At 47.8% G+C, this 15786-nt stretch overlaps 1 protein-coding gene across 3 annotated transcripts in view; it reads left to right on the top strand.

Moving 5' to 3' along the window:
* Nucleotides 1-14659, top strand: part of KIF18A (kinesin family member 18A) — a 272865-nt gene extending 258206 nt beyond the window's left edge. For all 3 annotated transcript variants that reach the window (XM_063944417.1, XM_063944418.1, XM_063944419.1), the window contains exons 16-17: nt 9314-9426; nt 13346-14659. In XM_063944417.1, the coding sequence (XP_063800487.1) occupies nt 9314-9426; nt 13346-13491 (259 nt within the window). In that variant the 3' untranslated portion in view covers nt 13492-14659. The remainder of the gene's footprint in view (nt 1-9313; nt 9427-13345) is intronic.
* The last annotated feature ends 1127 nt before the right edge of the window (nt 14660-15786 follow it).

The raw sequence follows: 15786 nt of genomic DNA, 5'->3' as shown, positions 1-15786 counted from the left end.
GGGAAAGATGGTGGCTTCTTACGAAGCAATCCCATTCGGCAGATTCCACGCAAGAACCTTCCAGTGGGATCTGCTAGACAAATGGTCCGGGTCGCATCTTCAGATGCATCAGCGGATAATCTTGTCACCAAGGACAAGGGTGTCTCTCCTGTGGTGGTTGCAGAGTGCTCATCTTCTAGAGGGCCGCAGATTCGGCATTCAGGACTGGGTCCTGGTGACCACGGATGCCAGCCTGAGAGGCTGGGGAGCAGTCACACGGAAGAAATTTCCAGGGCTTGTGGTCAAGCCTGGAGACATCACTTCACATAAATATCCTGGAGCTAAGGGCCATCTACAATGCTCTAAGCCTAGCAAGACCTCTGCTTCAAGGTCAGCCGGTGCTGATCCAGTCAGACAACATCACGGCAGTCGCCCACGTAAACAGACAGGGCGGCACAAGAAGCAGGAGGGCAATGGCAGAAGCTGCAAGGATTCTTCGCTGGGCGGAAAATCATCTGATAGCACTGTCAGCAGTGTTCATTCCGGGAGTGGACAACTGGGAAGCAGACTTCCTCAGCAGACAAGACCTCCACCCGGGAGAGTGGGGACTTCACCCAGAAGTCTTCCACATGATTGTGAACCGTTGGGAAAAACCAAAAGTGGACATGATGGCGTCCCGCCTCAACAAAAAACTAGACAGGTATTGCGCCAGGTCAAGGGACCCTCAGGCAATAGCTGTGGACGCTCTGGTAACACCGTGGGTGTACCAGTCAGTGTATGTGTTCCCTCCTCTGCCTCTCATACCCAAGGTACTGAGAATCATAAGAAGGAGAGGAGTAAGGACTATACTCGTGGCTCCGGATTGGCCAAGAAGGACTTGGTACCCGGAACTTCAAGAGATGCTCACAGAGGACCCGTGGCCTCTACCTCTAAGAAGGGACCTGCTCCAGCAGGGACCCTGTCTGTTCCAGGACTTACCGCGGCTGCGTTTGACGGCATGGCGGTTGAACGCCGGATCCTGAAGGAAAAAGGCATTCCGGATGAAGTCATCCCTACCCTGATCAAAGCCAGGAAGGATGTAACCGTACAGCATTATCACCGTATTTGGCGTAAATATGTTGCGTGGTGCGAGGCCAGGAAGGCCCCTACAGAGGAATTTCAACTGGGTCGTTTCCTGCATTTCCTGCAAACAGGACGGTCTATGGGCCTCAAATTAGGGTCAATTAAGGTTCAAATTTCGGCCCTGTCGATTTTCTTCCAGAAAGAACTGGCTTCAGTTCCTGAAGTTCAGACGTTTGTCAAGGGGGTACTGCATGTACAGCCTCCTTTTGTGCCTTCAGTGGCACCTTGGGATCTCAATGTAGTTTTGGGGTTCCTAAAATCACATTGGTTTGAACCACTCACCACTGTGGACTTAAAATATCTCACATGGAAAGTGGTAATGCTGTTGGCCCTGGCTTCAGCCAGGCGTGTCTCAGAATTGGCGGCTTTATCCTATAAAAGCCCTTACCTAATTTTTCATACGGACAGGGCAGAATTGAGGACTTGTCCTCAATTTCTCACTAAGGTGGTTTCAGCGTTTCACTTGAACCAGCCTATTGTGGTACCTGCGGCTACTAACGACTTGGAGGACTCCAAGTTGCTGGACGTAGTCAGGGCCCTGAAAATATATGTTTCCAGGACGGCTGGAGTCAGAAAATCTGACTCGCTGTTTATCCTGTATGCACTCAACAAGCTGGGTGCTCCTGCTTCTAAGCAGACTATTGCTCGTTGGATTTGTAGTACAATTCAGCTTGCACATCCTGTGGCAGGCCTGCCACAGCCAAAATCTGTAAAAGCCCATTCCACAAGGAAGGTGGGCTCATCTTGGGCGGCTGCCCGAGGGGTCTCGGCTTTACAACTTTGCCGAGCAGCTACTTGGTCAGGGGCAAACACGTTTGCTAAATTCTACAAATTTGATACCCTGGCTGAAGAGGACCTGGAGTTCTCTCATTCGGTGCTGCAGAGTCATCCGCACTCTCCCGCCCGTTTGGGAGCTTTGGTATAATCCCCATGGTCCTTACGGAGTTCCCAGCATCCACTAGGACGTCAGAGAAAATAAGAATTTACTTACCGATAATTCTATTTCTCGTAGTCCGTAGTGGATGCTGGGCGCCCATCCCAAGTGCGGATTGTCTGCAATACTTGTACATAGTTATTGTTACAAAAATCGGGTTATTATTGTTGTGAGCCATCTTTTCAGAGGCTCCTCTGTTATCATGCTGTTAACTGGGTTCAGATCACAGGTTGTACGGTGTGATTGGTGTGGCTGGTATGAGTCTTACCCGGGATTCAAAATCCTTCCTTATTGTGTACGCTCGTCCGGGCACAGTATCCTAACTGAGGCTTGGAGGAGGGTCATAGGGGGAGGAGCCAGTGCACACCAGGTAGTCCTAAAGCTTTACTTTTGTGCCCAGTCTCCTGCGGAGCCGCTATTCCCCATGGTCCTTACGGAGTTCCCAGCATCCACTACGGACTACGAGAAATAGAATTATCGGTAAGTAAATTCTTATTTTTTAGAACTTTGGGCATTAAACAAAGTGTGTGTACATTCACACAATTCATTATGTTTAATATACACCTTATACACACAGCCTGAAGATCATTTAATACAATATTTTCTCTAACGTCCTAGAGGATGCTGGGACTCCGTAAGGACCATGGGGATAGACGGGCTCCGCAGGAGACATGGGCACTTTAAGAAATACTTTGGATCTGGGTGTGCACTGGCTCCTCCCTCTATGCCCCTCCTCCAGACCTCAGTTTGATACTGTGCCCAGTGGAGACTGGGTGCTTTCAGGGAGCTCTGCTGAGTTTCCTGTAAAAGAAAGTACTGTATTTTAGTTAGGTTTTTTATTTTCAGGGAGCCTGCTGGCAACAGACTCCCTGCATCGAGGGACTGAGGAGAGAGAAACAGACCCACTTCTCTGAGTTTCAGGGCTCTGTTTCTTAGGCTACTGGACACCATTAGCTCCAGAGGGATCGGTACGCAGGTCTCACCCTCGCCGTCCGTCCCAGAGCCGCACCGCCCTCCTCGCAGAGCCGGAAGAATGAAGCCGGGTGAGTATGTGAGGAGAAGACTTCAGAGGCGGCAGAAGAAATGATCTTCATAAGAGGTAACGCACAGCAGTGAAGCGGTGCGCCATTGCTCCCATTCACCTCACACACTCCGGTCACTGTAAGGGTGCAGGGCGCAGGGGGGGCGCCCTGGGCAGCAATAAACACCTCAGGTGGCAAATGCACATATATACATGTACAGCTGGGCACTGTACGTGTATAAAAAGAGCCCTCGCCATGTTATTTGTAAATTTGAGCAGGACGGAAGCCCGCCGCCGAGGGGGCGGGGCTTCACCCTCAGCACTCACCAGCGCCATTTTTTCTCCACGGCACCGCTGAGAGGAAGCTCCCCGGACTCTCCCCTGCTTAACACACGGTGAAAGAGGGTTTTAAAGTAGAGGGGGGGGGCACATAATTGGTGCATATGCATTATACATAAGCGCTACTGGGTAAACATTCTGTGTTTTTTCCTGGATCATATAGCGCTGGGGTGTGTGCTGGCATACTCTCTCTGTCTCTCCAAAGGTCCTGGTGGGGAACCTGTCTTCAGAAAAGAGCTTCCCTGTGTGTGTGTGTGTGTGTGGTGTGTCGGTACGCGTGTGTCGACATGTCTGAGGTTGAAGGCTCACCTAAGGAGGAGGGGGAGTGTATGAATATTAGGTCTCCGTCGGCAGCGCCGACACCTGACTGGATGGATATGTGGAATGTTTTAAGTGCTAATGTTAATTTATTGCACAAAAGATTAGACAAAGCTGAAGCTAGGGTACAGTCAGAGAGTCAACCCATGTCTGTCCCTATGTCGCCGGGACCTTCGGGGTCTCAGAAGCGCCCACTATCCCAAATAGTTGACACAGATACCGACACGGATTCAGACTCCAGTGTCGACTACGATGATGCAAAATTGCAGCCAAGGATGGCTAAATGTATTCGATATATGATTATCGCAATTAAGATGTTTTGCATATTGCTGAGGAACCCCCTGTCCCTGACACGAGGGTACACATGTATAAGGGAAAGAAACCTGAGGTCACCTTTCCCTCCTCACATGAGCTGAACGAATTATGCGAAAAAGCATGGGAAACTCCAGACAAAAAACTGCAGATTCCCAAAAGGATTCTAACAGCGTATCCTTTCCCGTCACAGGACAGAATACGGTGGGAATCCTCCCCTAGGGTAGACAAAGCTTTGACACGCTTATCAAAAAAGATAGCGCTCCCGTCCCAAGATATGGCTACCCTCAAGGATCCTGCTGACCGCAAGCAGGAGGTTACCTTGAAGTCCATTTACACTCATTCTGGTACGTTGCTCAGACCGGCAATTGTGTCGGCCTGGGTTTGTAGTGCTGTAGCAGCATGGACAGATTCTTTATCAGTGGATATTGAGACCCTTGATAAGGATACCATTTTAATGACCCTAGGGCATATAAAAGATGCTGTCTTATAAATGAGGGATGCTCAAAGAGACATTAGTTTACTGGGTTCCAGAATAAACGCTATGTCCATTACTGCTAGGCGAGTCTTATGGACCCGACAGTGGACAGGGGATGCCGACTCAAAGAGGCATATGGAGTTTTTGCCGTACAAGGGTGAGGAATTGTTTGGAGAGGGCCTCTCGGACCTCGTCTCCACAGCTACAGCAGGTAAATCGAATTTTTTGCCTTATGTTCCCTCACAATCTAAGAAAGCGCCTCATTATCAAATGCAGTCCTTTCGTTTCAATAAAAGCAAAAGAGTACGTGGATCGTCCTTTCTTGCCAGGGGTAAGGGCAGAGGAAAAAAGCTGCACAACACAGCTAGTTCCCAGGAACAGAAGTCCTCCCCGGCCTCTGCAAAATCCACCGCATGACACTGGGGCTCCCCTGAGGGAGTCCGCTCCAGTGGGGGCACGTCTTCGACTTTTCAGCCACATCTGGGTTCACTCACAGGTGGATCCCTGGGCAATGGACATCGTTTCCCAGGGATACAGGCTTGAATTCGAAGAGGTGCCTCCTCGCCGGTTTTTCAAATCGGCGCTTCCAACTTCTCCCCTGGAAATTGAGATAGTGTTACAGGCGATTTGAAAATGGTGTCTTTAACAGTGGTGGCCGAGGTTCCCCTGCTTCAGAGGGGGAAGGGATACTACTCAACCCTGTTTGTGGTCCCGAAACCGGACGGTTCGGTCAGACCCATTTTGAAATTAAAGTCCCTGAACCTTTACTTAAAACGGTTCAAGTTCAAGATGGAATCGCTCAGAGCGGTCATCGCCAGCCTTGAACGGGGGGATTTTATGATATCGCTGGACATAAAGGATGCATACCTGCATGTTCCCATATATCCTCCTCATCAGGCCTACCTGAGATTTGCGATACAGGATTGTCATTGCCAATTTCAGACGTTGCCGTTTGGGCTTTCCACGGCCCCGAGAATTTTCACCAAGGTAATGGCGGAAATGATGGTGCTCCTGCGACAGCAGGGTGTCACAATTATCCCGTACTAGGACAATCTCCTCATAAAAGCGAGATCACAGGAGAAGTTGCAGAACAGCGTTTCCCTTTCACTGAAGGTGTTACAGCGACACGGCTGGATTCTCAATATTCCAAAGTCGCAGCTGGATCCTACGACTCGCTTGTCCTTGGGCATGATTCTGGATACAGACCAGAAAAGGGTTTTTCTTCCGGAAGAAAAAGCGCAGGAACTCATGACTCTAGTCAAGAACCTGTTGAAGCCGAAACAAGTGTCAGTGCATCATTGCACTCAAGTCCTGGGAAAAATGGTGGCGACATACGAAGCCATTCCCTTCGGCAGGTTACATGCAAGGACTTTCCAGTGGGACCTATTGGACAAATGGTCCGGGTCACATCTGCACATGCATCAGCGGATCACCGTGTCCCCCAGGGCCAGGGTTTCTCTCCTGTGGTGGCTGCAGAGTGCTCACCTTTCTAGAGGGCCGCAGGTTCGGCATTCAGGATTGGATCCTTGTGACCACGGACGCGAGCCTCCGCGGTTGGGGAGCAGTCACACAGGGAAGAAATTTCCAAGGCCTTTGGTCAAGTCAAGAGACTTGTCTTCACATCAACATCCTGGAACTGAGGGCCATATTCAACGCCCTACGTCAAGCGGAGACCTTACTTCGCGACCGACCGGTGCTGATTCAGTCGGACAACGTCACCGCAGTAGCTCATGTAAACCGCCAAGGCGGCACAAGGAGCAGAGTGGCGATGGCGGAAGCCACCAGAATTCTTCGCTGGGCGGAGAATCATGTAAGTGCACTGTCAGCAGTGTTCATTCCGGGAGTGGACAACTGGGAACCAGACTTCCTCAGCCGACACGACCTGCATCCAGGAGAGTGGGGACTTCATCAGGAAATCTTCGCACAGATTGCAAGTCGGTGGGGATTGTCCCAAATAGACATGATGGCGTCCCGTCTCAACAAAAAGCTACAAAGGTATTGCGCCAGGTCAAGAGATCCTCAGGCGGTAGCTGTGGACGCCCTAGTGACACCGTGGGTGTTCCAGTCGGTCTATGTATTTCCTCCTCCTCCTCTCATACCCAAGGTGTTGAGAATAATAAGAAAAAGAGGAGTGAGAACAAATACTCATTGTTCCAGATTGGCCAAGAAGGACCTGGTATCCGGATCTGCAGGAAATGCTCACAGAAGATCCGTGGCCTCTTCCTCTAAGACAGGACCTGTTGCAACAGGGTCCCTGTCTGTTCCAAGACTTACCGCGGCTGCGTTTGACGGCATGGCGGTTGAACGCCGGATCCTAGCGGAAAAAGGTATTCCGGATGAGGTCATTCCTACGCTAATAAAGGCTAGGAAGGACGTGACATCTAAACATTATCACCGAATATGGCGAAAATATGTTTCTTGGTGTGAGGCCAGGAATGCTCATACGGAAGAATTCCATCTAGGCCGTTTTCTTCACTTCCTACAGACTGGGTGAATTTGGGCCTAAAGTTAGGCTCCATTAAAGTTCAGATTTCGGCCTTATCCATTTTCTTTCAAAAGGAATTGGCCTCTCTGCCTGAAGTACAGACTTTTGTGAAGGGAGTACTGCATATTCAGCCTCCTTTTGTGCCTCCGGTGGCGCCTTGGGACCTTAACGTGGTGTTAAGTTTTCTTAAGTCACATTGGTTTGAACCACTTCAAACAGTGGAGTTGAAATATCTCACTTGGAAGGTGGTCATGTTGTTAGCCTTGGCTTCGGCTTGGCGAGTTTCGGAATTAGCGGCTTTATCACATAAAAGCCCCTATCTGGTTTTCCATATGGATAGAGCGGAATTGCGGACCCGTCCTCAATTCCTACCTAAGGTGGTCTCATCCTTTCATATGAACCAACCTATTGTCGTGCCTGTGGCTACACGGGACTTGGAGGATTCCGAGTCCCTTGATGTGGTCAGGGCTTTGAAGATTTACGTGGCCAGAACGGCTAGGATCAGAAAAACAGAAGCACTGTTTGTCCTATATCCAGCCAACAAGGTTGGCGGCCCTGCTTCAAAGCAGACTATTGCTCGCTGGATCTGTAACACGATTCAGCAGGCGCATTCTACGGCAGGATTGCCGTTACCAAAATCTGTTAAGGCCCATTCCACTAGGAAGGTGTGCTCGTCTTGGGCGGCTGCCCGAGGGGTCTCGGCACTACAGCTGTGCCGAGCTGCTTCTTGGTCGGGGTCAAACACCTTTGCAAAGTTCTATAAGTTTGATACCCTGGCTGAGGAGGACCTCCTGTTTGCTCAATCGGTGCTGCAGAGTCATCCGCACTCTCCCGCCCGTTTGGGAGCTTTGGTATAATCCCCATGGTCCTTACGGAGTCCCAGCATCCTCTAGGACGTTAGAGAAAATAAGATTTTAAACCTACCGGTAAATCTTTTTCTCGTAGTCCGTAGAGGATGCTGGGCGCCCGTCCCAAGTGCGGACTATTTCTGCAAGACTTGTATGTAGTTATTGCTTTCATAAGGGTTATGTTATAGTTTCGTCGGTTATGGACCGATGATATGTTGTTGTTCATACTGTTAACTAGATTGTATATCACAGGTTATATGGTGTAATTTGTGTGGCTGGTATGAATCTTGCCCTTAGATTAACTAAAATCCTTTCCTCGTACTGTCCGTCTCCTCTGGGCACAGTTTCTCTAACTGAGGTCTGGAGGAGGGGCATAGAGGGAGGAGCCAGTGCATACCCAGATCCAAAGTATTTCTTAAAGTGCCCATGTCTCCTGCGGAGCCCGTCTATCCCCATGGTCCTGACGGAGTCCCAGCATCCTCTACGGACTACGAGAAAAAGATTTACCGGTAGGTTTAAAATCTTATTTCTCTTACGTCCTAGAGGATGCTGGGGACTCCGTAAGGACCATGGGGTATAGACGGGCTCCGCAGGAGATAGTCAAAGTTCTTTTTAGGTGCCCTATGGGTGTGCACTGGCTCCTCCCTCTATGCCCCTCCTCCAGACCTCAGTTAGATCTTGTGCCCAGAGGAGAATGGGTGCACTGCAGAGAGCTCTCCAGAGTTTTCTGTGGAAAAATAATTTTGTTAGGTTTTTTATTTTCAGGTAGTCCTGTCGGCAACAGGCTCCCTGCATCGTGGGACCGAGGAGAGAGAAGCAGAGCTGGCTTGTAAAGTTGGGCACTGCTTCTAGGCTACTGGACACCATTAGCTCCAGAGGGAGTCGGAACACAGGTCTCACCTGGGGTTCGTCCCGGAGCCGCGCCACCGTCCTCCTCACAGATGCCGAAGATAGAAGCCGCATGAGAAGGCAGAAGACATCTTATTAAAATCTTATTAAAATTATTATTAAAATCTTATTTTTTAATAACTTTGTGTATTAAACAAAGTTTGTGTACATTGAGCCATCAAAAAACAAAGGTTTCACTATCTCACACTCACTCAAAAAAGTCCGTATTTCGGAATATTCCGTATTTCGGAATATTTGGATATGGGATATTCAACCTTTAAATGTATGAAGTAGTGATAAGAGTGGAGAAGTTGCCCATGGCAACCAATCAGCTGCTCTGAATAATTTTCTAGTATGCAAATTATAAATGTTACTTCAATGCTGATTGGTTGCCATGGGCAACTTCTCCGCTGGCTCACTTCTCCACTCTTAGCACTGCTTCATACATTTACCCCTATGTCTGTAAATATGTGGAGGTACCCAGTCACCTGAATGACCAAGCAGTGCATTGTCATGTTACGGAATTTTTTTTTTTATATATATATATTTTTTTTTTCCCATTTACATTTTTCTCAATGTGTTTTTTAAGTCTTGCAGCTGGCAGTGCCATTAAAGAGGACAACGCGCTAGTTCCCATCCCAAAACGTGTCCGGCAGGACATCCCCATCGACTGTAAAGCACTGCGGGTGAAAAGGGCAACAGGTAGGACTGAAATGATAAATCATGGTTTTACACTTTCACGTTTCACTGTCTGATGCAAGCCTGACATTTCCAGGATATCAACTTAATGGTGTGCTGCTGTAATCAGTCACCAATATATTTTCTGTGTGCGATATGTCCTTTTATGTTCTGGATTGGCAGTAATCTTTGCTGTAAGAGGTGTGGGCGGCTGATTTTTCGATGTTGTGGCTCAGACAAAGAAAAAGGTTTACTGCGTGATATTTTGTTTTAGCCTTTTAATGTTACTTGTTACTAAGTTACATCACTAGTCGGGATCTACACAGAACTGACCGGCAGCGGTAAGAGGAAACCTCGTCGGCCGGTCTGGGTGCTTTGTACGTATTGAACTGGAAACCCAGATATGATAATAAATGTTAAAAATAGATATAAAAAAAAATTGAAGACCATTACCAAAGGAAAAACCTTTTTTAATCTCCTGTATAATTGCCCAGATCTGTCACCCTGTAACTGTGTGGATAATGCTGGGAGTGGCTAGGAGCTCTCATTGGGTTAGCAGCAGGTCTATCACACCCAGTCCACAGCTGATTAGGCGAGAAACGCCCTCCCACACAGGTTACATCCAATGGGAGGCTCTGCCTTTGGCTGCTGTGTGTTCCCAGAGCAAGATTAACAGTGGAGCTGCAGCTCCAGGCCTACACCCCAAAATAGGCCCACTGCATACCCTCCAACAATTTACACATAAAAATCGGGACAAATTTTAAAAAGGGGTCGTGGCCTCGGGTACAGCGGCATGGTCACGCCCCTTTTCCTATACTTTCAATGGAAGTTTGGACAGCCAAAAATTGGTCCAGACCATAAAAAAAAAAGGTTCTGTACCTGCCAAAAAGGCCCTGCTGGAGGGTATGCCACTGCATCTGCAGCAAGTCTCTGCGCTGTAGAAAGGGGAAAAAAAAACCTTTTACTGCAGCGTCCTATGGGCGTCATTCTGACCTGATCGCTCGCTGCAGTTCATCGCAGCGCAGCCATCAGGTCAGAAGTGCGCATGCGCCGGCACCGCAGTGCGCCGGTGCATGGCTGACAGCCGGCGGCTGTCATTGCCTACCAATCGCTTCTGCCTGATTGGCAGGCAGAGGTGGTTGCTGGGCAGGAGGGGGTGTACGGCGGCGTTTTGTGGGCACGGTCCGGCTAACGCAGCCGCTGCGACCAGGGCACTGACGAGTAACTCCCGGCCAGCCGCAGGAGCTGCGATGGCTGGGAGTTTCTCTTCAAGTAGAAATGCATCGCCGCTGTGTGATGCTTTTGTACTTGTGCTAGCCCTGTGCTGGGCGTCCCCCCGCATGTCAGTGTAAGTGATCGTAACAGCTACGATCAGGTCGGAATGACCCCCTATGTCCTGCTGCCAATCCGCCTGCCTCCTCCGGCATCAACAATCCCCACTCCCTAACCGCGGCGTAGGTGTAACAAAAGCTGCTGCTGCCACCGACATAGATGTGTATGAAAGCGGCTCAGCGTAAGGCTTTCATAGCCCTCCCTGCACCGCATACTCTCTGAGCCCCGGAGCCTCCTCTGCGCGTGACGTCACAGAAGTGTCTCCCTGCCACAGCCGCACCCAGATCCCCAGAGGCCCTGACTCCGCAACACAGCACCTGGGCTGCTGGCCTGGAAGCCCCAAGATGGCTAATGTAACGGATAGAGTGGGTGATATCACGGAGGGTAATGTCTGGATGCTGAATCAATGTAAAAGGTGACAGTGCTGTGCAGTGTCACTGACAATGCACCGCACTCTCACCTTTTACATTGATTCAGTCAGTTCTGCCAGCCAGTCACTATTGTTAGCGCCGGTGTCCCAACGCGCCGCATTACAGGGAAGTAGACGCACTACTACAGCTCCCAGCATCCCTTAGCGCCGAAGCATTCCGGCACTAAGGCCTGCTGGAAGCTGTAGTTGGAGTTCATCTTCTTCCCTGTAATACGGCGCGTTGGGACACTGGAGCTAACAATAGTGATTGGCTGCTGTGCGAGTCTCCGGGAGAGCCACTGCCAAAGGGAGGACAGCAGCCTAGCTGCTTCCAGGAGAAGAAGCAGTAAAAACATTACCCGCCACTCCCCCACTTGCAGTACCTCCGAGTCCCATCCTCGGTACCCTCCCCCCCCCCCCCCCCTTCCGCCCATGCGCCACTGCCCACGGTGACTCCGGACCCCCACCAGCAGCATCCCCGCACCTGCCTCTCCCCCACCCACGGTGGTTCCGGACTCGCACCCGCGCCTCCATCATACCAGCCCCTCCCCCATCCGCGTCTCCCCGCACCTGCCACTCCCCCAACCACAGCACCTACTAGGTGATTCTTCAGACCCTGCGTGCGCTGTTCACGCCGTTGCAAGGGACTACGACTCCTTAACCATCGCACGCTCTTTGTCCGTGCAATATTTAACCATTCACACAATTATGATTGGAGGTAATACTCCATATAATACAAATATTGCACGCCACAAGGGTATGCAAGGGTTAAGGGGGGAACCCCCTTACGACGGTTTGAAGAGCGCCCGTAGGGCGCAATGAATCACCTAGTATAATAAGAATAATGCAATGTTTTCCTATGTGTCTGCTGTGCTTTCACTATTTGACTGTAGAGATAGGAGGAGATAGCTGACAAAAGCTGTTGCCATATGTGCAGCTTTCTTATATTGGGGAAGATGGATCAAACTATACAGAGATATAACATGGGATGGTTACCAATAGCAAATAATCAGCCTCTGTCATTTTCTAGACTGTGCTAGATAAATGTCGGAAGATAATTTGTTCAATGGTCAAATTATCAGCTTTTTTTGTTCTCTCTCTGGTTTGATGCATCTCCCCCATAGGGAGAAGACCTAACTCCATCAACACACACAAACATTTATTTATTTCCCCCCCCCACAGATTTATTGATCTTCTCCCATTGATTAATAAATTCATAAATGTCGTATCATAATAGATTGCTAGCAGAGGTGTCACCCTCTGAGGGGGAAACTAAAATGCCGGCTCCTCGGCTGTGAGACAGGGGCTGTACTGTGACATTATGACATAATGCCTTCGGAGTGATGAAAACTGGGTCAGCCCATAAGGCTACACCCACTTTTCAGACGCAGGACATGGGCCACATTAATGTTTGAGATGCATAAATGTCTGCTGTTCACACTTTGAGCATATTTATTTATGTTAGTAACATCGATGGTTCGTTACCTAAAACAGGGGTAACAATGTCTGAAGGTGGGTACACACTAGGCGACGTGCACTATGAGCGATGTTGCCTAGTGTTCTCCTTCCCCCGCCTCTTCCCCTGGGCCGGGCGGTCGGTTGCCGGCATACGCACTGAGTGATACGACGACCATATCGCTCAGTGACGTCAGGCAGCGGCTGGGCCGTGCAGGCAACAGTCCAAATCGAGCTGCATACACGGCCGTCTGCGCGGGGCCGCACATCGCTCGGAGGCATACACACTTGCCGAGAAAGTAAACGTCGATCAGGAAGGGTAAAAATGAGCGACGTCGCTCATTTTCTCAGCAAGTGTGTATGCACCATAACACTACAGCTGCTGAGGAACTTCACATCCCAGCATACTTTGCCACAGTTTTAGCATGCGTAGGGCCTGCTGGGATGTCTAGTTCCACAGCAGGTAGAGTTCCACATATTCCCTACCCATGACTTGGAATCTGTTATGTTCCCAGCTACAGTAAGAATGCCTGCTACTGCAACAAAGAAGTCGTGTTTTGCTTAAACCATTTACTAAGATGTTCCCTTTAATTGCCTGTAAAATAAGATCATCCGGTTTCTGAAGATACACACGCTGTAGTGACTGGAGCGTTTATAGAATAACCATCCCAATCTGTGGAATTATTGTACACTAAGTTTAATAGGCCAGTGTTGCCAATCCATTGATAGTATCTCTCTAATCCACAGGATTATCAAAAGCAAAGGACAATGGCGCTCAAAGGCGCATTCCCAGGAGCATTTCCGACGGGAGTTTAGTTGTCTGTGCTAAAAAGAAACCTTTCTCCTTCCTCGGATCATCTCAGCCATTTTTACAAGCTGCAAAGAAAAAGTAGCCCAGGACATCTGGAACCCATTTTTCACTTTAATGACTAGCAACCTAGTCATTGTCTTACTGAACATGCATTATTACAAATGCAAAATACAGAGAAACCTGTACTTGGGGTACAGAAGTATTATTCATGTTTTTATATGTTTGTTTTACTATAAACCGTCCCATACATTTTCCATGTCTGTGCATCATGAGAGTAGTGTTTTGGTTTTAATATGTGCTTGTGGCCTTGTTTTACTACTTCAATGGGATCTCTAGCATAGCCGTCTACTTTACCCGAACAATGGATGGTTATCTGTATGCTGTATTATACACCAGTGATGTGGAGTTACAGGGGGAAAAAAATTGTTTTTTTTTGTAGATTCTTTTGTATAACGAAACAAGCAATGTCCTCTGAGGGGACGATTACAGATAATTCAGCCCTGCCTCCTGGTGGTACAGTCCAGATCTGTGAATGGCAATAATTATCTATTTCATCAATGAGCTGTACAGTATTGCCAACCCATATATAGCAGGTTGTGCGGTTTCTTTCTTTCTTTTTTTCTTTCTTTTTTTTTTCTTTTTTCTTTTTTTCTTTCTTTAAATGTACAATTTTCTTTTACATTTTTTTCTGAACAGACCAGACTTTTTTTCAGCCAAAACTCAGATCTGGATTGTTCTCCAGCATAAAGCCTCCCATATATAAACAGGGGGTTCCCCCCTTGCTGGCACCCACCCTTATAACTGTGGTATTCCCTTTTAGCCTTTTCCCTAAGTGTTCAGTAGATACATCATGCGTTTAAAAAACCTGTTTGATAGCAAAATTTGCTCCGGTCACCTCTTTCTTTGACGTTAATTTTAGTAAAGTGCATTTTCTTTCCCATTCACTGAAAATGCATCGGGCTCTTTTAGACACAGACTACTCATGCAAACACTTTTATTGGCAGACAGGATTTCCCCACACATTGTGGTAATGTAAAAGCATTAGCATTATAGCTGGAGATCCCAGCACCAATTTACAAAAAAATAAATAAAAAAATCTACAACTTTAAGAGGTTCCTGTAAGCCATGGTTTTTACTAATGGTTTCTGTGAATGATCATTATAAATAATATTTTATTTTTGAGTTGTAAATATTGGTTTCCTGTGTTATTAATATTTTTTTCCATGTGTACTATAAGTGTACAAAGCTGCGTCTTGTAAATACACTGTTAAAACTTGAAATAGCTTTTAAAAAATTATTTTTATAGTTCTGATTAAAGTATTTTTCTCATTTTATTCCTTTCTGGTCTGTAATCAGAGTCTTCTCTTCGTCATTTCTTTTAAATCTACCATTGACAAATTCCTGTGTTTTGAGATGTTTCTGGAGCTTTTGTTGCAGGAGTCCCAGAGAGAGAGAGACAGAACTTTTACAGGTGAGTCCCGCTCATTTTGGACACTGTTGCTATTCTGGAGTCACCTCACTCTTTTCATTCAGAAAATGACAATTCTGGCAGTTTAATATTGCAGATATGCAAAGACATTATCGGTGTGTATGTGGGGTGTAGTGATATATACACAAGCAGCCATCTTGGGAATGGAGGCAGGAATTCTTAATGTACTGTAGTCTGTCCATTCACTGATCTGGCTCATTCTGTTACCAGTGTATTGACTTCCTGCACTATGGGGACATTCCGTTAGCTGCGAGATTCCATAGTAGCCCTTCGTGTTGGGATTATGTGTGCACACACCGGCCATTACAGTACTGACATTGCTCACTTTGCTCATGCCGCTATAAAATGCAAACTGAGATCGTTACTTTTGCAAAACTCTTAAATCTAGCCTGTAAGTCCGATACAGAACCTTGCAGCTAATAGAATTGCCCTCTGTGTGTTGGTGAAAAATATACTGGAGGTATTATAACGCTATAGTGACTAATCTGGTTCCAACTCCTTTACCTCCGTTTTGAAAATTGAAAAATGTTTGTTGGAAATGGGTCACAAAGAACCTAGTTATCGGATAAGTCCCAGTATGGTTTATTTGTTGACAGTCTCAAGGGGAAATAAATGCTGCTGAGAAAATATACAGGGTGATTCAAAAGTCGCAGTACACCATTTTGTTTCAAAAACTGCAGGAAATGGAAAAGCTGAATACTCACTCCAGTAAGGTATGGATGAGGTGGGCTATCTTTTAGGGCAGTGGTCTCCAACCTTAATTGCGGTGTGAGCTACTTTAGGAAAATAAAACCTCTGGAAGAGCTGCGCGCGCATTCCTGTGAAAGTGGGTGTGGCCTCATAAAAGTGGGTGTGGCCTCACAACAGTAATGCCCCCCCTAGCAGTGC

This window comes from Pseudophryne corroboree, chromosome 11 (genome assembly GCF_028390025.1).
Source record: "Pseudophryne corroboree isolate aPseCor3 chromosome 11, aPseCor3.hap2, whole genome shotgun sequence".
NCBI classification, from domain to species: Eukaryota; Metazoa; Chordata; class Amphibia; order Anura; family Myobatrachidae; genus Pseudophryne; species Pseudophryne corroboree.
Note: the sequence above shows the minus strand (reverse complement) of the source record. Positions and strands in the feature narration are given on the sequence as shown.